Below are 21,754 nucleotides of genomic sequence, written 5' to 3'. Positions count from 1 at the left end.
CTCAGCCGGCATGGCCCCGCCCCATCGCCCGGCCGGAAGGATCGCCCGCTACGCCCGGCCCGTTCCCGCAGCTCCGCGACTCGGTGGCGCTCGGCGTGGTTGCCATGGCGGCGGTTGCTGCGGCGACGAGGTGGCGGCTGCTTCTGGTGCTGAGCGCCGCGGGGCTGGGGGTCACAGGCGCCCCGCAGCCACCCAACATCCTGCTCCTGCTCATGGACGACGTGAGTGCGGGTGTGGGCCGGGCTCCCGGGAGGGCTGCGCTCGGGCGGGGTTGGGGGCGGCCGGCGGTGTGGGGATCGCGCCTGGCCCTGCAGGCCGCAGCCTGGCTCGTGGGTGAGGGTGAAGTGAGGTGTGGTGTCCAGGCCGGGCCAGGAGAAGACCTTCCTGTCCTGTTCCCTTCCCCGCTTCTTCCGCCGCCGCCCAGGCGTGCTGCGATGCCGGCCGCGTGAGGGCCACCTCCCCAGGATCCCTGCTTTCGCCTGCCGCCCCCCACTGCCGGCGGTGTGGGTGGCAGGGAAGCGGTGCAGAGCTGACCAAGACCCCGGCCTGCCTGCCCGCCCTGGAAGTCGCCTTCCCCGCCGCCTTTGGCCTGCTGGACCTGCCCTGCCCCAGGGCTGCCGCCGCCTGCTCGGTCTGGCTGCTCCCACCCTGCTGAGATTTCTGACCAAAGGTCAGGTCTTTGTGGAGCGGGGAAGAGCTGGACCGGAGGAATGTCCCCCATGGGTGTGTGTGTAGCCCCAGGCCACCCTGGTCGCACCGGTGGGCCTGCCTTTCCCGCAGAGCCGAGCTGTTCGCGCCTTCTTTGCGACTTGGTTCCTGTGCCCCTTCCCCAGGAAGCGGGACTGTATTTGGGGGCCACTTTTCGGGGAGTGAAATGGAGGTTCTGAAATTAGTCCATGTGAGGCGTTGGTGTAAAGTGGGGACGCAGACAACCTGGGTTCAGGTGCCTGCTCCTCTGAGCTGCGTGGAGACTGCGGCCCTTTGGGCCTCCCCTCTGCCCCATCCTGGGGGCTGAGGCAGTGCAGAGGGTCCTGCATACGGCTCCTAAACCCTCGAATCCGGAGTGATACCAGTGTCTGTAGTGGGGGGCGCCCTGGATGGCTTCAGGATGGGGTCGCCAGGAAGGCCAAGGTGTGACTGGAGGGTTAGAGCTTCCAGCACAGCCTTGACCTCCAGGGGCTCCAGGTCGGTTTTCACGTGGAGGGACTCAGAGAGGGCGGGGAAGTGTGTCCCCCCCCCCACCAACACCTCACCCGAGGCATCTCTTCCACCTGTTGTCCTTGAGTTGTATCCTTGATAGTAAGCAGGTGATAGTAAACAGAGCGCCACCCTGAGTTCTATGAGCCTTTCTAGCAAATTATCCAACTTAGGGGGCAGTGGGGGTGGGTTGTGGGAGCCTTGACTTACAGGAGGCCCAGGATGTGGGCCTGGCATGTGAAGTGGGGGCAGTCTTGTGGGGCTGAGCCCTTGACCTGTGGGGTCAGATGCCAGGTCCGGGTAGGGAGTGTCAGACAGAGCTGAACTGTTGTACTCCCAGCCCGTGCCTGGAGGCCAGAGAAGTAGTTGGTGTGGTCACCCCCCCACACCCCCCCCCCACCCCGCGCGCGCGCACACACACATTTGGTGTCAGAAGTGTTGTGAGTAAAAATAGCTCAAAGTTTCCCAAAAGACCAACAGAGACACTCCCAGGAGCCTTTGGACCAAGGCCATGGGCCTCACGTGGCTGCTGGGCGGTCCTGGCTGGTCGGAATTGCGAGGTGCTGTGTGTGTGAAAAACATGCTCGGATTTCAAAGACCTAGTACAAGAAAAAGACATAAAACGTATCTCATGTAATTTTTTTATTATGAAAATAATTCTTTATTACAAAAAGTTAACGACATTCAAATAAGCCGGAAAAGATCGCAGAAACCCATCCATAGTGGCACCACCCAGAGGTGACACAGACCGTGCTTCTCTTTACTCATAACTGCTCAGACACGACGGCTTGCGTAGGGACCCCGAAGCTCCTCTCCTCCGGGGCCCACCCCGATGGCTGGTACGGAAACTTTGCTTCATGATGAACACGTGGGTCTTGGAAATGCCCGCTGTGTCAGCGGGTCAGCCTTCTCAAAGCTGAGGTTCCTGGGCAGGACGGCTGTTTAAGTACATAAACGATTGGGGCAAAAGGCTTAGCTGAGCACTTCGCGCTCCGATTTCTGCCCCTCCCCTTCTCTCCAAGGTGACGGCTCATTAGTGAGGGTTGATGCTGCAGGCTGGTTGAGATGGTCGTTTTCTGGATTTATGGGGCTACAAAAAGTACAACCTATGCCCGCACCCACCTCTTTCTCTTTTCCCATTACCGGGGCCTCTGGGCTCTGCCGGAGGCCCTGAGTGGTGGAGCGGGACCGGCACTGGGCGCGTCTTACTCGAGGGGGGCTGACCCGGGGGCCCGTCTGCCTGGGTGCCCAGGGTGGGTCCAGGAAACGGGAACAGTGGGCCAGGAGGCCCTGATGCCCTGCCTTTCCTCTGCGGGTTCCTCCTGTGACTTTGGGCTTCTTTGGCAGCTGAAGCCCGGAGAAGTCGAGGAGACCTCTGTCCTGGTCAGCGGATGACAGGAAGCACACTCAAAGCGACTTTAGCAGAAGTGGGGGCCGAGGCTCTCCCGACTGGACAGGCTTCAGGCCCCCCAGCTCTGTGCCCTCACCTGTGCGGTCGTCAGGCCTGGCAGGAGGCGCAGGCCCTGGTAGGCATCAACTTGTGGAAGAATTTAGAAGAGGCGGAGAAGCTCCGTTCTCTAAGGCTCACGGGTGATGGGGCCGGGGCACAGGCACAGAGCTCCCTCCTGCCCGGCTGGGCCCGAGCGCCGCCTGTGCCTCCGTTCTTTACTTGTAAAACAGGACTAAGAAAGATGCCCTGTGACGACCGGGAAGGGTAAGGCCAGGCCGCACAGAGGCCCCTGTGTCCCCACGGTGGGCCCATCCAGCCAGTGCCCCCGTCCTGACCCTCCAGGGCCTCACACACGTGTCGATGTGGACACACGCACGGGTAATAATCCCTCGTAGCCGTGTGTGGCCCCTGCACTGCCCAGAAGTCTTTTTTTTTTTTTTTTTCAGTTTTTATTGGAGTGTAGTTGCTCTACAGTGCTGTGTTAGTTTCTGTTGTATAGCAAAGTGAGTCAGGTATATGTATACATATAGCCCCTCATTTTTGGATTTCTTTCCCGTTTAGGTCAGCATGGAGTACTGAGTAGAGTTCCCTGTGCTATGTTCTCATTAGTTATGCCCAGAAGTATTGAAGTTCCCACCGACTAAAGGCAAGGCTGAGGCCAGGAGGAGAAGCGTAGGCCCGGGTTCCCGGCTGCCTTGGGAGTGCGGGCGGGCGATCGCGTGGGAGAGGGGGGACATCCTTCACACTCTGTGGGAGACCCTGCCCAGGGTGTTGTGGAGGATGGTTTCATGGAGCTCGTGGTAGCCGTGCAAGGCGGATGTTAACATCCCGATTTTTTTAGCCAAGAAAGCCTACCGATAGGTGATAATAGAATTTGATTCAGCAGGAAAGAGCTAACACAGCAGGCCGATGACTGCAAGCCTCCGAGAGGCTCACCTGTAGAGAGGTGGGCCCTCGGCCGCCATCTGGGAACATGGATCTGGGGGGTATCCCAGCATTCCCTGTGCCTAAGCTGTTTATGCAAACGTCAGGCTTGTGCCTATCCCCACCTCCCTCCTGGGAGGCTGGGATTTGGGTGGTACCAGCAGACCCAGCCCCTCTGCCTCGCTTCTCCTACCTGGCCTGTGGGGGAGGGTCGGCAGCCCACCTGTGCCCCGTGGGGTGGGGGAGAGGCGGGCAGCGGGGAGGGGCCTGGAGCCTGCAGCCTCATGTCTTCCACTCCACTTCCTGCCCCTGCTGGCCGCACTTCCCTCCAGGGGCAACTTTCATTCCAGCTCCTGTTGTGGTGAATGGAAAAGCCTTTTCAGTAACTTCAAAATAAATCATCTCCAAAGGGACTCTGTGGCTGGAAGGGTCTTTGAGAACAGAGCACACGGTCCAAGGGCAAAAGGCCCAAGGCAGCTCTGGGACCCGAGTGTCAGGATGGGCCTAAGGCTGGGAGGCGAGGGGACGTGTCCCCATCCTGGCTCTCCCTGATGGAGAGGGCGCTGTGTGAGCTACTGTCCAGTGCAGGGGACATGAATGATTACAGCCAGACCACACACCTACCTGTGACCGTCCTGGGCAAACCTGCGTGCTCGGCCCCCATGTGGGACCCAAGGCTCCACGAGCTTCGCGCGCGCCGGCCCAGCTCTCCCCAGCGTCTCCGTGCAGACCTGCCGAGGCTGCTGTGGGCCGGCAGGCCGCGGCCCGTGAGTCCGGAGAGCTCTACGGGGCCCTGGAGAGACCGGCACGGCCAGGCCTCTGCGGCAGCAGGTGCCTGCGCTTTTCCAGCGGCACTCTGTGGAGACGTAGTTTCCATCACGCACAGTTCACCAGTTAAAGGGCGCAGTTCCGCGGTTTCCAGCACCTTCACAGCGTCGTGCAGCTGTCCCCACGGTCAGCTGTAGGTCATCTTCATAACCCGGGGAGAAACCCCGTCCCCGCCCCCCCCGACTCCACCCCTCCAGGAGGAGTGGCCGGTGAAGGAGAGCCAGTGTGGAGGGGGTGGCGCGCCTAGAGAATCGAGAGGGGAAGCAGGGCCGTGCCCGCCACCAGCGCCGAGGGGGTCAGTTTGTCGGGGTCACTCCTGCCCCACGCCACTGGCCGCAGGAGGATGCGCTGGGTCGCAGAGCGAAGTCACGTCCTGTTGCCCTTTACAGGTATTTCCTCAGCGCTTTCTGGTGACAGGTGTCAAGCACCCCGTGCAGCTGAAAGGGTGTCGCAGTGCGCGCCTGTCGCCCCGCCGGGCCTCTGCCTGCTCCGTCTCACATCTGTCCCTCCGTCCATCCCTGTGCACGTGCTAACCCACCTCACCTCCTGGCTGGTTTTATTTTGGCACCACGCACATGGCACGAATTCACCCTTTTAACATTTTAAAGCGTGCGGTTCGGCGGTGTTGAGCACTTCGCCGGCTTGTGCAGCGGCCCCATCCGGTGGCCGAGAACACCCCACCCCCGAAGGGAAACCCCTTTCCCGCTGGCAGGCACTCTCCTCCCCCTCCCCCAGCCCCTGGCAACCACCCATCTGCCTTGTCCCCGTGGACTTGCCTGTTCTGGACGTTTCACATCCATCGTACGCCCTGCGGCCTTTTCTGACCGGCTTCGCAGCAGCCTGTTTTCGTGAGCGTCAGCACCTCGTTCCTCTTTACGGCCGAGTACTGGTCCGTAGCGTGTGTATCAGGTCCCTCGTGCCTAACAGATGGCCACAGACTTGGTGCCTTGGAATAGGGATCTATTCCCTCCAGTCCTGGAGGCCAGAGTCTGAAATCCAGGGGTCGCAGGGCCAGTCTCTCCGGAGGCTCCGAGGGAGGCTCCTCCCTCCCCTCCATCTCCTGGGGGCTCCTGTGCTCCTTGGCTTGTGGCCGCGACCCTCCGGTCTCTGCGTCCGTCGCGGAGGCCTGGCCTCTCCTCGTGTGTCTGTCTTGTCTCTGTGTCCCATCTTCTCACACGGACCCCAGTCACTGGATTTAGGGCTGCCCTGGTCCAGTGTGATCTCATCTTAGCTGATTACGTCCGTATCTCCAAATATGGTTACGTTCTCCGGTTCTGAGTGGACATAAACTGGAGAGGCTGCTGTTCACCCCGGTCCTGGATGGATAGACCACGTTCTGTCTGCTGTTTATCAGTGATGGACACAGGCTGTTTCTTTTGAGCAGTCGGGGGTCCCGCTGCTGTGGACGTTTGTGGGGCGCCTGGGTGCCGGCCGGCCCGGTCCTCGGGACAGCGAGCTCGGAGGAACCGCGGGTCTCGCGGGGTTAGCTTCACGGGGCCCAGCCACTGGTTTTAAATGTGAACTCACACCGCAGAGCAGGACGGCCTCCTCGTCTGTGCGGAAGGCAGAGAGGTGTGTGTCTTGGTACCGGTGCCCTGCGAGCGCTTGGGGCCGGTGTCGGAGCCGGGAGGAGGCGGGCGCCGGGCATCTGCACCGGGGAGCGGCTCGGGGTGTGCCGGGGGCCGCGGCTCCGGCTACGTTCTCGTCCCACCTCCACACGCTCTTTCCTGCAGATGGGGTGGGGCGACCTCGGGGTGTACGGAGAACCTTCCAGAGAGACCCCGCATTTGGACCGGATGGCTGCGGAAGGGCTGCTCTTCCCGAACTTCTACACGGCCAACCCCCTGTGCTCCCCTTGTAAGTCAGGGCCCGCTCAGGCCACCCGGGCGTGGGGCCGGGCGTAGGGCACACTGGGCTGGGGGACACAGGGAGGGCGGGCACGGAGCGTGGAGACTGAGGCGCGGTGGGGAGGCGGGGAATGCGTAGAGCAGAAAGTGGGGCACAGCGTGCGGGCACGGAGCACGGGGGCGGCAGCCCTGACTTGGGTGTCGGCTCCACCGACGTTTCCCGCAAGGGGCAGAGGGCTGGCAGGCGGGCAGCGGCCTCCTCTGTCGGATCCTGGTGCTTGGGAGCGCCTGGGCTCCGTGCCCTGGGGAACGCGGGGCCATCAGGAGCCATCAGAGGCCACCAAGGGCTCGGAGCCTCTGGGGGTGTTTGAGGCCCCAGTGGCTGCCCCGGCGGCGGCGGCTGTTCATTCGCAGAGCTGGGTGCCGCGGCTGGTTCGGGGGAGGTGCTCGGCCGAGGAAGGGATCGTCAGCTGGGGGTGTAGGGGCCTCGCAGGTGGGGAGGACCTCCGATCTGGAGCACGAGAGGTGACCCCGGAAGGGGCGGCGCATGAGGAGGCCTGGGGGCTGTCCCGGGAGCCCGAGAGAGCCAGGGGGAGCTGCAGCCACCCCACTGCTGGTCATTGCGGGGCTGGGCTCCCACCCGACTCAAGTGGCTGCCGGGGACCCGGGTACCGCAGGGCTGGCCTCGGGCTGCACGCGTGACCCGTGTTTCTGTTGTGTCCCCTCCGCGTAGCCAGGGCGGCTCTGCTCACCGGACGCCTGCCCATCCGCAGTGGCTTCTACACCACCAACGGGCACGCCAGGAATGGTAGGCTGTGCCCTGGGGTAGAGGGAGGGGGCGCCTGTCACCCGTCCTCTCCGGTGACCTGGCTTCTCCCGGCGCACTCGGCACCCAGGGTTGAGCGTTCTTTGTGGGTCGTAACTCACTTAAAAACAGAAGGCAGAGCTTCCACCAGAAACAGTGTGTTTTAGGCGGGTGGGGAGGACGGTGAGGGTGGGGCCTCCTCTCGCCCTGTCCCAGGGGTGGGGTGGCCCAGCTCTAGGGTGGGCTCCCCACCAGGTGGGGCTTCAAGTGGCCCATGGAGGAAGGTGTGGTCTCAGAGGCCGAGTTCTGGAGACCTCGGGGGCGGGCCCTCCCCTGACCCCCGACCCCCTGACCCCTGACCCCCGACCCCTGAGTCCGGACCCCCCTCGGGGGCACGTCTGCCTGTTCGCTCTGGTAATGGTGCTGGCTGTGAGGAGCCGCCTGCAAAGTGCCCCGGCAGTGCCGCCAGGGCTCTGCTGCTCCACTCCGCCGGCTCACACGGTGCGTTGCTCCACCAGCCTACACGCCCCAGGAGATAGTGGGCGGCATCCCGGACTCCGAGCTCCTGCTGCCGGAGCTGCTGAAGGAGGCCGGCTACACCAGCAAGATCGTGGGCAAGTGGTGAGTCCCACACCTGCCTGCTGGGCTCACCCCACGGGCTCCTCACTGACGTTGCCCAGTGGGAGCCCCTCGGGTGGGAGTAGAGTCCTTGAATTCCAGGTCCGCTAAGATGTCCAAAGCGTCCCTTTAAAAGCTGCTGTGGCCGTGCCCGTGGGACCTCCCGTGGCGAGGCTGGGGTGGTGGCTGCCACAGCAGCACCAAAGGAGCCATGTTGTTGCACACACGTGCCGTCACGATGACTCGCCAGCGAGCAAACGGGCTCTGTCTGGTGGTGAAACCGAGAAGCAAGCAGGGGATAGAGGACGGTCGTGTGGTGTGGAACCGTCGGATCACGTGATCGTAAGAGATCACGTTGTCACACGTGGTGTCGTGCTGTTACGTGGTTAAGCCTGTGAAGTGGCTTCTCCTACTCCCCGCGGATGCTGAACTGCGCAGCCCTAGAGGTTGACGTGAAGGTCGGATGTCCTCTCTTTCCTCTCCTGAGTGTTGGAGCCCTTGCAGACCAAGGCTGCTTCCTACAGGAAGCCTTCCCTGACTTTCCAGCCCTGATCATCTCTGCTCGGCCGCTGCTGTGCTTTGGACCATCCCCCCTTGACCCCTCTGGCACGCACCACCTCGAGGGCAAGCACCTCATCTGTGCCCCTTGGGGACCACTGTTCCACGCAGCTGACAGTCCTAGTGATGGGGGATCTGCAGAAACCGGGAGAGGAGTCCTCAGGGACCCCGGGGACCTGGAGGCTGCTTCCTCACCCCCGAGACGGGCTGGCAGCTGTCCTGCTGGCCGAGCGGTCAAGCCTGGAGGCGGTGGGGGCTGCAGAGCAGAGCTGACGAGGGTGCAGGATGTGGGAGCCTGCAAGGCCCAGCAGTGCCGGGAAGGCCCGGGAGACGGCGGTAGGGCGGCTACAAGGCCCGCCGGGGCTGTGCCAGGGCTGCGCCTACAGAAGGAGGAGCCCCCACAATGACCGGCGCTCTCTGCCCAGCCTGGTGGCTCTGCCCCGGTGCAGGGGCGTCCCATTCGTGGTCATTGACACGGGGCAGCCAGAGCTGGAGTGGGAGCCTGTCCCCACGAACTCCCGAGATGGGCGGAGTCAGGAACAGGAAGGGACGCGGCAGGGCCTGGAGAAGCAGGTGGCATAGACGCGGGGAGGTGGACGCAGTGCTGGTGGACCAGCAGGGGTCAGGGAGGCCATGGCCAATGGGATGACGGGCTCTAGGAGGCCCGGGGCAGGGGGCTCGGCCCCTCCTCTGTCAGGTGGGTGTCCTGGTCTCAGCAGGGTCCCGTCAGAGCCGCAGGGGTGTTGGTGGCCGTGGCCGTGACTGCCTGACAGCCAGCCTCGGGCCCCAGCACCATGGATCAGGATTTCCTCGGCCTAACCAAGGCCTGGGGTGGATGGAGCCTGGGTTCCCGCGAGGGGCTGCCCCGAGTCCCAGGGGCTCAACGTGCTGTCATTCAGCTCGCCAGCGGGCAGCGCTGACCCCACAGCTGCCCTGGGACCAGCACTTGGAATCGACAGCTTCACGCGAGCCGGACCTTCGTGGGTGTTTCTGTTTCACGAAAGCTGTTTGGGGGAAGGACGCGGGCCCAGGAGGGTCACATCCAGCGGTGTCCAGCATGGGGGGGTGTCACAGCTGCGGGCCCAGGGAGGAAGCACGGGATGCAGCCGGCTCTCCTTTGCGGAGACAGCGCTCAGGGCAGAGCCGGTGCGGGTGCCTCCGGCACAGGGGCTCCAGAAGCCGGGCAGCCATCCGGCGGAGGCAGAGTGTTTCAGGACCAGCAGGGGGCACTGAGAGGTTCCCTTACCGGCGCCCAGACCCCGCCGCCCGCCAGCTCAGTTCCGGCCCCGTCCTGCCCCGCGGTCTCGTGCCGCATCCACCTGACCGAGGGACCGAGCTGTGTGGCGAGCTCACGGTGACCTGGAGTCGGCCTGGCCCGGCGCAGTCCCCCAGCGCTGTGCCGGCGATGCTGGCTGCAAGAGGCTTTCTGCAGACGTGACCCCAAGAAACCTGTCTGCTTCCCAGGGAGGAGGAACCTCACCCCCAAGCCCCTCCCCTAAGCTGCGCCTTCTTGAGAGAGACCCTCCCACTGGCGAGAGGACCCGACATGACGTACCCGCGGGGAAGGGGCTCCTGGCTGGGAGCAGGGGGCGGGTCCGAGCCCGGGTCTCGGGAACAGCTGGGCCGCTGCCCTGCGGGCACCTTGCCGTGTTCTCCTCTCGTCCCGTCCGGCTCCTCCCCAGGGCGCCGGGGCCGTGGGCTGCGCTCATGGGACCTGGTCACCGTCCCCGTGTGTGCCCGTCGGTTGTCGCCTGCGTGGACGGTGCGGGCAGGGGGGCCAGGCCGCGGGGCGCCCGGGCTCAGCACACCCTGGGGCTGGCTGGAGCCTTGTCTCCTGAGCTGTTCTCTGAAGGCGAGGGTGTTTGCTTCCCGGAGCTCCGGGGCTCCCGTGCAGGGGTCCCTGAAGTGCCCCGGGTCCCTGTCTCTAGGCATCTGGGCCACAGGCCTCAGTTCCACCCGCTGAAGCACGGATTCGACGAGTGGTTTGGATCCCCCAACTGTCACTTTGGACCTTATGACAACAAGGCCAGGCCCAACATCCCTGTGTACCGCGACCGGGAGATGGTTGGCAGGTAACAGGCCCTGCCCGCGGCTGCCCACGCGCCAGCTCCTCGTCCTGCCCGGGCCCGGCCCCGTGACCTCTGACTTAGAAGAGCCCCGCCTCCGGGGGCTCCTAACTCTCTCGGGAAGTGTGCTGGGAGCCCCACATGCTCCCCAGCGAGGCGCTTCCCTCGGCTGCCGGGCTTTGGGCCCCGTGCCCTGAGGGGGCTACGCTCTGGACGCTCAGCCTCGCTCCGAGCCACTGTCTGGGGGGCCGTTGGCTGCAGCACCGACCTGGTCTGGCCATCGGGTGGCCGCAGGCAGGCCCCGGTCTTTCCTGTCTGGCCTAACTTCCCTTTCTTTCTTCCTCTCTAAATTATTTTTGCTCTGGTGGAAGCGCGGTACACGTCACTGGACCGCAGAGCTGGGCCAGCATTGCTGGGCGTAGCTCACCCGGCACCCCCATCCCAGACCGTCTCCATCACCCCAGAGAGATTCCCACACCCGTTGGCCGTGCCCTCCGTGGCTGTGGACTGGCCGTTTCCTCTCGCACCGTCCTGCCGGTCCTTTGACGGGGCTCCCCTCCTTCTCCCAGATGGTGGGGTCACCGGGGCACCAGACTCAACCCCAGTGGGTCCCCGATGGGCCTGGGAGCTTCCAGGCTCCGGTTTTGTCCCTGACGTGAACGTTTCCATCTCTCTTTTAAACGAGGCCCCTGACTTTGGCCAGGAAATCAGGGAGGAGGGGCTTTCCTGCCCTGAAGGCTGATTTCTTTCTGGATCTGTACTGTTTTTAGATTTTATGAGGAATTTCCAATTAACCTGAAGACTGGAGAAGCCAACCTCACCCAGATCTACCTGCAGGTGACGGCAGCAGGGGCTGGCCCGGCTCTGGGGTTTGTGGGGGGGCCTGGGGCGGGGAAGACGTGCGTGCTTCTCCTCAGGAAGCGCTGGATTTCATTACGAGGCAGCAGGCAGCTCGCCGCCCCTTCTTTCTGCACTGGGCCATCGACGCAACACACGCGCCTGTTTACGCCTCCAGGCCTTTCCTGGGCACCAGCCAGCGAGGGCGGTGAGTCCTTGGTCACAGAGACCTGGACCCCGGGGCGGGGGGGCCAGCCGTGCTTGGTCACCACCGGAGGCGGGGCCCCCGGTACCACTGTCGGCTGTGGACAGAGTGCAGCGTCTGTGCCTCTGTGGTGGTGGAGGGCGGGCCGGCTCTGCCCCGATTCCGATTCCGTCTGAAACTTGACTGGAACGCCCCGTCCTCGTCCCTCCCTGAGGTTCGGCTTCCGCCGCCCTCTGGTCCTGGAGGCGGCCGGCCCCTGCAACCGCTCCCTCCTTCCCGCAGTTACGGGGACGCCGTCCGGGAGATTGACAGCAGCATCGGGAGGATCCTGCACCTCCTCCGGGACCTGGGTATCGCGGAGAACACCTTCGTTTTCTTCACGTCCGACAACGGCGCTGCCCTCATTTCTGCACCCAAACAAGGCACGTGGCTCGAGCAGATGGGGCTCCACCCGGTGCCCCTCAGCACGCCCCCCACCGGGCCGAGTATGAAGGGCGCAGCCTTGGGGAGGGAGGGACACCAGCAAGCGCCCCGCAGGCCCAACGCCCCTCCTCCCCACCGCCTGGCAGGGGCCTGGTCAGGAGGGAGAAATGGGTGGAGCAGGCGGAGGCCGAGGCCGCGGCCCCCACCGCGTCCTGCCTCTCTACTGGCCAGCCCTGGGGCCAGTCACATCCCGAGTTCTCTGAAGCTGCACCGTCCCCGGTCGGCGTTTCTGTTCTGATCTCAGCTGTAACACAGTGGCCCTTGTGACTGGACACGTCTGCCCCTTTTTCTGTGTTGGGGGGCCTCCCTTCCCACGGGGGCAATGACCCTGCAGCAGCCAGGCCCAGGCTTGGCGCCCACCCCGCCCCTCAGAGGTGCCCTCCCAGGCCTTGTGGTGGGTGGTGTCCAGGAGGGAAGGGACCGAGCCCCCCTCCCCTGCAGTGCTGGAGCCCCTGGTGCAGCGCAGGGGGGCTGCTCACTCCCCCAGACCCTCCCTTTGTGTCCCTGCCGGGCCTGCAGTCCTCCTGAGGACCCTGACCTCTAGGACTCTCAGGTCCGAGGGAGGCTTTTCCAGCTTGCAGAGCTGGAGCGAGGTTGTTAGACCTGGCTTTTCATAGTCCTTTGAGGGTTTCAACCCCCCGTGGTGATGTCTCTTCTTCCCTTCTTAAAAAGCCTGGGCCCCAGGAGGGCTCTGAGTCACTCAGACAGCACTGGAAGGAAGGCCACAGACAGCAAGAAACCCCACAGGGCCGGGCCCGTCTGGGGAGGCACTGGGGACCTTACAGCCACGTGTCCTGGGGGCAGAGGGGCCCAGGGATCTCCAGGGACAGGAACAGCGCAACTGGCTTCGGCCGAGGAGTTGCAGGGGCAGAAGAGGACGATGAAAATCCATGTGCCCACCCGCAGCTGGAGAGACAGGAGCAGGAAAGAAGTAGGCCCTCATTGACCTCTGGCCTGTGACCCTTGCTGGCCCTGTGCTGACCAGCGAGGTGGGCTTCGGGCTGCAGCGCGGGGACGCTGTGGGCAAGCCACATTCTCGCTGCTGGCAGACGCTGTGCTGTTGTGTCCGTCTCCCCATCCTCGGGGGTCCTGAGGTTGTGGGACCCTCCCTCCGTCACGGCAGCGAGCCGGGGATGTGCGATTAGCCAGGACTGGGCTGTCTGCCCTCGGCACCGCCCACAGCCGGGTTCAGGGGCCACCTGCTCAGAGCAGGGCGTGTCAGAAACACGGGATCTGCACCCCCAAACCCCAGGCACACAGGAGCTGCTTGTGCACGGTGACATTTAGGGAACCTGGCACCTGCCAGGCCAGGGGTCGGGACTGTGTCTTAACGTTTTCACATCTTTCACTAACACGTCCACGTGCTGTGTGTGCGTGGTTGCGGTCTATGGGGGCGTGACCTTACGACCACAGCTCTAGGTCAGAGTCATCTCCAGGTGTTCTGACCTTGAACTTGAGGCTTGAACCCCAGGGCTGGGCCTCTGTCTCCATGACGGCCTCAGTGCCTCAGCAATGTCACCTCCAAAGGGCCAGGTGGGGAGCCAGGTGGACGGACGTGTCGCGAGGGCGAGTGCCCGGCAGGGTGTGTGTGGCCCTGGGGACTCGGGCACGCGGCCTGATGGGCGACTGTCCCCAGGCGGCAGCAACGGGCCCTTTCTGTGCGGGAAGCAGACCACGTTTGAAGGTGGAATGAGGGAGCCTGCGATCGCCTGGTGGCCCGGGCACATCCCTGCCGGCCAGGTGAGTGGGAGCCGGCCTCGTGCCAGACCTGCGGCCGTGCGGGGCGGGAAGCCGCGGGCCCCTCTGGCCTGCTCCTGCACTCATGTGCCAGGCACACGTGTCGCTGGGCAGGCAGAGCCTCTGTTCCGCGTGTGTGGACGTGCTGCGGGATGGGACCGCGTGTGTGCGCATGCGCGCGCATGCGCATCAGCGAGCGCGCCTGGGGGCCCTGGCCGCCGTCTGGGCGGGGCAGGGCGGGCGTCCTCAGTGCGTGTGGGCCGCGTCCATCGCAGGTGAGCCGCCAGCTGGGCAGCATCATGGACCTCTTCACCACCAGCCTGTCCCTCGCAGGCCTGGAGCCACCCAGGGACAGGGCCATCGACGGCCTGGACCTCCTCCCCACCATGCTCCAGGGCCGCCTGACAGACAGGTAGGTGTCCGCCGGGCACTCGCCCCGCCTGGCGCCCCGCACCTGGTGCCGGAGCCGAGCTGGCTGACAAAGCCCGTGTCCTTGCCCAGGGGGAGGTGTCCTCGCCCAGGGGGAGGTGAGACCCGGGGACCTTGGCAGGAAGCGCTTGGTGGGGCGGAGAGGCCTCGTTCCTCCCTGCGGGGTGTCCCTCTCCCGCTGCCCGGCCCCAGCCTACACCCAGCTGCGCGCCGGGACGCTGTCCAGAGGCAGTTTCTCCAGCTCAAGACCTGCTACTGTTTTGCTCAAACAAAATGAGTTTCCCAGGCTGCCGAGAAGGGGCGCGGATTGTGAAGTGTGTAGAGCGTGGCCAGAGCAGGCTTACGGCCAGGAGTGGACGGCTCACTCTTTTCTGTCTTGAGACCTGGCATGAGAGCTTGCTTCCCCCGGCGGGGGTGGCAGGGGGGGCCAGCGCCACGCTCGTCCCCACAGGCCCGCCCGCCCTGCCCCGGTGCTACCCCCTGCCTCCGCCGCCAGCCTCCCCAGCACCGAGGATGAGGGACGGCCATGGGGGCTCCTCCACAGCCCGGGGACCCTTTCAGTTGACGCTGCCTGTCCCCCCCCGACAGGCCAATATTCTATTACCGTGGCAACACGCTGATGGCGGTCACCCTCGGCCAGTACAAGGCCCACTTCTGGACCTGGACCAATTCCTGGGAGGAGTTCAGACAGGTGAGGGGTTCCCGGCTCCGTGGACTCCTCGTCCCTCATGTCCCACCTTGGGGAGGCCTCTGTGCCCCCGGCTCACGAGCTGATCTGCTGTCAGGGACTTGGGGGTGACGAGGTGTAGCCGCAAGGACAGCACCCACCCTGGCCCGGGCCACCCAGGCTCAGGAGAGGAGGTCTCAGGGCAGCTCAGCCCCAAACCCGGGTCAGATGCTTCAGGGGCCCAGGCGGACCCGGCACCTTCCCATCCTCCCCTCCCGTCCACCCACTGGCCTGGCCAGGTGCTGTGCGGCCCCCCGAGAGGCTGTCGCAATGTTTGCTCCCCCGTGTACGCCCCCGGTCCTGACGGTGAAGTGCCCCTGCCAGGCCTGGAGCCCCACTCGGCCCTCCCAGCTCGTGGCCGCCCACCGCCTCCTCTCCGCGTGCCTGGGCCCCCCCCCACCCCCCGCTCGCCCTCCCCTAGCCGAGCCTGTGCTTCCCCAGGTCCCGTCACTGCCCTGGGCTGAGCTATCCTGAGCACCCAGCACCCCAACTGGCAGGGCCGCGGCTGGCGCGCCCCGGAAGATGCTAAGGGGCCGAGAGGCCTAGGAGCGCCCTCCTGAGAGAGCTCTGAGGCAGGCGGTGTGGCGACCCTTGGAGACAGCGTGTGGCTTCCCTTGTCCCTCCCCAGGCCCCTCCCTACCCCATAGGGTCCCTGTTGCGTCCAGCTGCACGGGTGCTGTTGGGCCTCTTGAGGGCAGGTCTGGTCAGCCCAGCCTCCACCCAAGCCGGAGCCCACAGGGGCTGGGGAGCCTCTTCTAGCCCAGAGGATCTGCAGGCAGCGGGCAGCCAGCTGCACGGCCTGTCCTGACTCGAGCACGTTCACGGTGGGGTCGGAAAGTGTCAGGAGAGGCCCCCGTGGCGTGGCTGGGGGACACCAGTGCGCAGGGCTCGGCGGGCGGTGCTGCTTCCGTTTTCCGAGGGTTCTTTGTGGGGCTTCTGGTTGGTTTGGTCTGCACGGCCGCTGTCCTGTTGTGAGACAAAACCTGCAAAACTCCCATCTCTTCTCCAAGGCGCATGGGCGTGCAGGAACCGGGGGGTCCCTCCTGCGGTGGCTTCGCACGGTTGCAGTCCCATTCAGGTGCTGGCGGTCGGGGCGGGGGGCACTCGCACGCTGCTTTGATGGCCCTTCTCCCTGCAGGGACCAGTAAGGCTGAGGGGGTGTGTGCAGTCGGGGGGGCCCCAGAAACTATGACAGCGGCCTTGTGGCCATCGACAGCCCCCTGGGCTCCACGGAGACTTGGACCCGCCTCTTGCATCCCTTGCAGGCGATCAGCACTTGAGGGGCAGCCTTGACCGCAGGCTGGGGGCGGGGCTTAGCTGAGAACACACGTCGGGGTCCCCAGCTGCAGGGTTTGCCCGAGGGGACCTTGTTAACTTCCCACCGTACCCTTGTCTGGGGCGTCTGCCACCCCCCTCGACCCCCATGCCTGTGGGCCCACCTGCCCGCGTCCTGATCCAGTTCCGGAGGCGAAGGAGGAAGCGTCCTCCCCGTGCCAGGCCTGGTGCCACCGTCACCAACAAGCCCGTGACCTCCCCTCGTGATGGGTCTGAGGCCCGGGGGCCGAGGCGGGAGGGAGGGCCCGTGTGTCCACGGGACCTTCTGCATTTCTGGGCAAGATCCACGAGCGTGGGCTCAAGGGCACGGCTCGCCCCCCTCCTTCCTGTGCTCCGAAAGCCAGAGCTGTGCTGGGGCAGGGCTCCCCGCGCCCCCTCTGCCTGGCTGGGCTGCGTGGGGCTCCGCTGCGGCGCCCCTGGGGCGAGTCCTCCCTCCCTCTAGTGGCTGTGAGGGAAAACTCCTGTGCTAATTAGCGGGATGTTAATTAAATAGCTTATTTGATTTGCATCCAAATTATAATGTGTTTTCTGTCTAGACTTGCATTCTTCTCCATTAACTGCTCAGCTTTTTCCTGCTAAACGTGGTTCTTTCTCGCACCGTTAAATCCACTTTTGTTCTCCAGCTGGTCTGCTTCCAGAAGGTCAGAGGTCACTCACTTGGGACCCACCTGGGCGTCCGTTCTCGGCCGCCTTCGACAGCTTAGATTGCAGCCGCTGATTCAGGGGTCTACAGCTCAGGGCAGACCACTGGAATTTATCTCGCTCACCTCCCTGCTTTACTGAGAAGCAGAACATTTGCTGCTCCGCCGCCTGGCTGTCCAGCACAGACACGCGGGTGTTGGGGGGGCTGCCGTCAGACCCCGGCGCCTGCAGGAGAAGCAGGAGGCACGCCTCTGTCCCCAGCCCCGTTTTAGGGTTAATGTGCCCCACCACGGCCCCGCTCCAGACCCTGTCAACGGTGTCCCGCGTTGCCTGGAGACCAGTGCCCAGCTGCTTCTGGGGCCGCAACACTTGGCCTTGCCCGACTCTGCCCAGATGGCAGCAGGCCTTTCCCTAAACCAAGTCAGGGAGCCCCGAGCGGCAGCCTTCAAGCCTGGGGGACGTGCTGGCATGGGAACCCCGTCTCCCACGTGCGGCAAAGGCGGAACCCCGAGGGCAGAGGCCGCCTTGAGGGCGCAGAGCAGGGCTGCACGCCTGAGCCTCGGTGGAGGAGATGCTTCGTCTCCTGCTAAGGGTGGGGGCGGTGCGTCCGGCTCCCCTGTGTCTCCTCTGGCTCTCAGGCCTGCGGTCCCTGCTCCCCAGCTGGCCAAGGGGTCGTGGAGGAATGCCGACCGCTGCACGCTTCATCTGCTACGAGGCAGATCGGGTGGACGTGAAAAGCTTTGCTTTAGAAATTAGATGGAAGATGGACTGAAATATTTTAGAGATTCACCACCCCGTCCCCCAAGAAAGTACTGAAACCCTAAGGGCTGGCGCGGCCTGTCGTTTCAGGGCGTGGACTTCTGCCCCGGGCAGAACGTGTCAGGGGTCACCACGCACTCGCAGGAGGAGCACACTAAGCTGCCTCTGCTCTTCCACCTGGGACGAGACCCCGGGGAGAGGTACCCCCTCAGGTGAGCGGGGGGTTTCGGGGCCCCAGGTCACCTTGCGGGGCGAGTGCAGCCGCCCGAGCAGGGCGCCGAGGGCCCGGGAGCCACGCGGTCTCAGGGCGTTTGGGGCAGGACCAGCTGCTCTGAGAGAAACGAACCGGGGCCAGAGGATGAAAAGGGGGCCCGAGAGGAGAGGTGGGGCGCGGCCAAGGCTGCGCAGCTCAGGGCGCCTGCGGTGCCGGGCGGTGCGCGGCGGCTCCTGCTGAGAAGCAGCTGGCTGAAGGGTCACAGCTGCTGCCCTGGGCACGACGCGGCTCTGCCTGACCCTCACTTGCCGGGTGGTCCCCGGGCTGCACGCCTCTCAGGGCGGGCGGGCGGGACAAGGTGGGGGCCGCAGCCGCTCTTCCCAGGAGGCTGCTGGGTGGTGACCGGGGGCGGGGCGGGCTTGTTCCTCAGTCTCCCCCGCAAGCCTGGCCTCCCTGGGTGGGCGGCCCCACTTGCTCCGTCCCTCCCTCCACCTCGGTGACCTGGTGCCCCTCGCCTGCAGCGTCGCCAGCACCGAGTACCTGGACGCGCTCCGCCGGATCGCCCCGGTTGTCCGGCGGCACCAGGAGGCCTTGGTCCCCGGACAGCCCCAGCTCAACGTGTGCGACCAGGCGGTCATGGTGAGCGGTTTGTACGTGGGCTGCGGGGGCCGCCCCGGGGCCGTGCGAGTGCTGAGCGGGCTGCTGCAGGCACGAACCCCACTCCCAGGAGTGGCAGGGGGTCGCTTGGCACCTCTGCAGGTGCAGGACGAGCCACACCCACGTGGGATGTGGGCGTTGAAAGGCCGGGCGGGTGGCCTGGGGCGCAGCAAGCCCGTGGGCCGCCTCCGAGCGCGCCTCCTCCAACTCCGTGGGGGCTCACCCACAAGTCCGTCCCGTGACTGGGGTGTCTGTGTGGCTCCCCGCTCCACAGAGGTGGGCGACCTCCCGTCCCCGCGGCAGAGGCTCCGGCAGCACCCCGAAACCCGCCGAGCAAAGCCAGTAACTTAGCCGGGCTTCCAGCCCGTGAGTGCCCCTGCCCCGCACACCCCATTCCCCAGACCCGCCTGGCGGCTGTGAGCATGGCCGGGCCAGCAGAGCGGCTGCCTCGAGGAGTCGGGAGGTGACTGTGAGCGCTGCCGCGTGGCTGTGGCGGGTGCGCGTGATGACGGTGCAGCGCGGAGGTCGGACGCGCTCCCTGCGGGGGAGGAGTGTCAGAGGGCCGGAGGCCGGCGGCCCGGTCGCTGTTGTCCACACCGGGGGCTCACAGGGGAAGACAGTGGGGGCGGGGGCCGGCAGGGCCTCCCCCCTCCCTCGGCAGGCATTCCAGCCTCTGGACTCAGCAGTGGAGCAGGAGGGCCCCCCTGGCTCAGGACCACTGGGGTCCCTCGGGTCCCAGCAGCCTGAGAGGCCCCCGCCTAGGGAGGAGCCCCTGGTGCCCCCTGCAAACCCATCTTGTCCTCTGTGACACGGTGCTGCCCGCACCCCAGCACTCCGTCTCCTGTCACGCCTGCCCTGTGGGCCGAGTGTCCAGGTAGCAGCCGTTGCCTGGCGGCTCCGGGACCAAAGGGGGTCTTACTGACAGTAGGGGAGATGCGGAGGGGCTGACTTGGCCGGGGTGCTGCCGCCACCTCCTGGGCGCGGCAGGGATTGCCGCGGCTTGGCCAACCCCAGAGGAGCAGAAAGCAGGGACCCCCGCCCCAAGGGAGCTGAGGGCCCCGGACCAGCGTGGGGTGGCCTCAGACTCTGAAGCGAGCACTGCCACCAGAGGCGCATGGACTCAACGGTGTGTGGCCGCGTGTGTGGGCGCGCGCACACGAGCGTGCAAAGCCCTCCCCGGTCCCCGCTCTCTGCCTGGGCCCCGCTCGTCCAGGCCAGCGGGTGAGGGCGCTGGGTAGTGACCTCTGATCTTGGGACGAGAGCAGCCCGGGCAGGCCACCTCCCTAGAGCTTTATCAGACGCCCTCCCTGAGCCCCCAGGCTCACAGGTTGGGTCCAGAATCTGCTCTCTGCAGGCACCTGGCCCCTTTCTCTGCTCTGCCTCAGAGGTTGGGAACTGCTTCTTTATCCCTGCCAGGCGGCCTGCAATCAGAGGGCGCCCTGATGCTATTCAGGGCAGCGGAGGGCTTTACCTGCGCTTCTCACTGGCGCTGATGTTCTGATTCAGACTCAGGCCCTGGCGGGGGCAGTAGTAGGGTGAGTGCCCCCCGCAGGGTGATTGGGGGGATGGGTACACCTCCCGGGAGAGGGGACACGACAGAGTCACAAAGGCTCCCTCTCAGGGATATGAGCTTCCTGTTTTTTTTTTTTTTCCTCGTCTTTCTTTTTTAAAGGAACATTTATTTAATTATTTATTAACTTATTTATTGGCCGCGTTGGGTCTTCGTTGCTGCGCGCGGGCGTTCTCTAGTTGCGGCGAGCAGGGGCCGCTCTTCGTTGCGGTGCGCGGGCTTCTCATCGCAGTGGCTTCTCTTGTTGCAGAGCACGGGCTCTAGGCACGCGGGCTTCAGTAGTTGTGGCGCACGGGCTCAGTTGCTCCGCGGCATGTGGGATCTTCCCAGACCAGGGCTTGAACCCGTGTCCCCTGCACTGGCAGGCGGATTCCCAACAACTGCACCACCAGGGAAATCCGAGTGTCCTGTTCTGTTGCCAGGAAATCATGGCCACACAAAGCAAGTCTGCCCATGAAGGTGCAGCCGGGAGAGCCTGTGCTGAAGCAGGCGAGCTTTCCCTGGGGCACCAAGGCCGCCACCTATAGAGCTTACCGGGAGGCCAAGGTTGTGGGCAGTTAGCGGACTGTCCCCTTCAGTGACAGGCAGGCCCCGTTAATACCAGGCTGCTGTGGGGCAGTGTCTCCTGTGCCGGCCTCAGGCATTGAGTTGCCTCGGAGCCAGGTGGAGACAGGTGATTCCACGCTGCAGCCACCCATTGGGGTGGGGCAGGTCACAGGCCTGGGCAGGGCAGGAGTGGGGAAAGTGCTGAGTCCACAAGTGCTTGGAATAACTGCATGTCCCCTTTCTGAACTCTCATTACCCAGAACTGGGCACCCCCGGGCTGCGAGAAGTTAGGGAAGTGCCTGATGCCCCCGGAGTCTGTCCCAGAGAAGTGCTCCTGGCCCCACTAGCACCGGCTTGGGCTCAGGACAGGCCTGGGCGTAGGAAGGCTCTGGTCTCAGGGCTCCTGTGCTGGAGGAGCCCCGACTCCCTCCGCCCTGACTGCTGCCAGACAGACGTCACCTGTAGCCAGCAGCAGGACCTGCAAGACTACGCCTGCTGCAACCCGGCCCTGGAGTCAGTTCCCAGCCCACCGGGCCTGCCTGACCGTACAGCCGCAGGCTCACATCGGCCCCTGAACCGGAGGCTGCCCGCCTCATGTCCTCCCACTCTGCTCCAGCTCCCTCCCAGCTGCCTCTTCCAGGGCCTGAGCTCTGCCCCAGGACCCAGAGGCCTGACTCGCCGTGGCTGCCCCTGCAGTCCCCTCAGGACTTCAGCCCCGGTGTCGAGGGCGGCCGTGCCAATCCTGTGTTGCCGCGTGGCGCTGTGCACAGGGGATACCCCAGCGCCCCTCCCCCGCGTACTTCCCCCCCATGGTCGGGTGTGTGTGTGTGTGTGTGTGTGTGTGTGTGTGTGTGTGAACATGAAGGGGGAGGAGGCCAAGGGCCTCCCTGTCCAGTGCGGACAGCTGAAGCCACCAGCTTCCTTGGAGATCAGGACTCCCGACCCCAGCACACTGTGGGGCCTGCCTGTGCTTCAGAGGTGTCCCGCCCGCCCTCCCGTCCTCGAGCCCAGGGTGGCAAAGCTTAAGGATGAGCCCGTTGACCAGCAAAGTCAAGAGGGCCTGAGGAGGACTGTGAACGGCCTCCAGGGAGTACCCCTTAAGGCCCGTGGGCCGTTTTCATTGTGTGGAGTTTCCACTCTGCAGACTGTCACACCAACTCTGTACTGTTGTAAGACTTGGGAAATTATGAAGAGAACGGGTTTCGAATAAAGTAACAGGCATTTTAGCCTTTTGTTTTTAAATGAAATTCTATTTGGGGGAAGTTGTCCCCCCTGGGTACCACGGTGGGGGCTAGAGTGGGCCAAGCCAAGCATTCCATC

At 64.8% G+C, this 21,754-nt stretch overlaps 1 protein-coding gene across 7 annotated transcripts; it reads left to right on the top strand.

Annotated features, from left to right (window-relative positions):
* The first annotated feature begins 2 nt into the window (after window positions 1-2).
* On the top strand, window positions 3-21,660 carry GALNS (galactosamine (N-acetyl)-6-sulfatase). 7 transcript variants are annotated; one of them, XM_059045967.2, is made up of 14 exons: window positions 3-221; window positions 6,133-6,256; window positions 6,980-7,054; window positions 7,570-7,672; window positions 10,156-10,299; window positions 11,064-11,130; window positions 11,211-11,338; window positions 11,618-11,757; window positions 13,455-13,558; window positions 13,831-13,967; window positions 14,573-14,675; window positions 17,538-17,659; window positions 18,183-18,300; window positions 20,695-21,660. In XM_059045967.2, exons 1-14 carry the CDS (start codon window positions 105-107, stop codon window positions 20,779-20,781), a joined length of 1,569 nt encoding a protein of 522 aa, XP_058901950.1. In that variant the 5' UTR covers window positions 3-104; the 3' UTR covers window positions 20,782-21,660. The 7 variants fall into 7 exon arrangements, with proteins under 7 accessions (XP_058901950.1, XP_066876232.1, XP_066876235.1 ...); XM_067020131.1 differs by having other exon boundaries at window positions 13-221; window positions 11,618-11,820; XM_067020132.1 differs by lacking the exon at window positions 3-221 and adding an exon at window positions 3,209-5,971 and having other exon boundaries at window positions 11,618-11,820.
* The last annotated feature ends 94 nt before the right edge of the window (window positions 21,661-21,754 follow it).

The sequence above is a fragment of the Kogia breviceps genome, chromosome 18, assembly GCF_026419965.1.
Source record: "Kogia breviceps isolate mKogBre1 chromosome 18, mKogBre1 haplotype 1, whole genome shotgun sequence".
Classification (NCBI taxonomy): Eukaryota; Metazoa; Chordata; class Mammalia; order Artiodactyla; family Physeteridae; genus Kogia; species Kogia breviceps.
This window is presented reverse-complemented; position numbering and strand designations above follow the sequence as displayed.

Excerpts from the sequence above, each read along its gene's own strand:
- GALNS (XM_067020131.1), top strand. The coding sequence starts at position 105 with ATGGCGGCGGTTGCTGCGGCGACGAGGTGGCGGCTGCTTCTGGTGCTG. Across the intron at positions 6,257-6,979 it reads CAACCCCCTGTGCTCCCCTT|CCAGGGCGGCTCTGCTCACC; the intron begins GTAAGTCAGGGC and ends CCCTCCGCGTAG. Across the intron at positions 13,968-14,572 it reads CAGGGCCGCCTGACAGACAG|GCCAATATTCTATTACCGTG; the intron begins GTAGGTGTCCGC and ends CCCCCCCGACAG.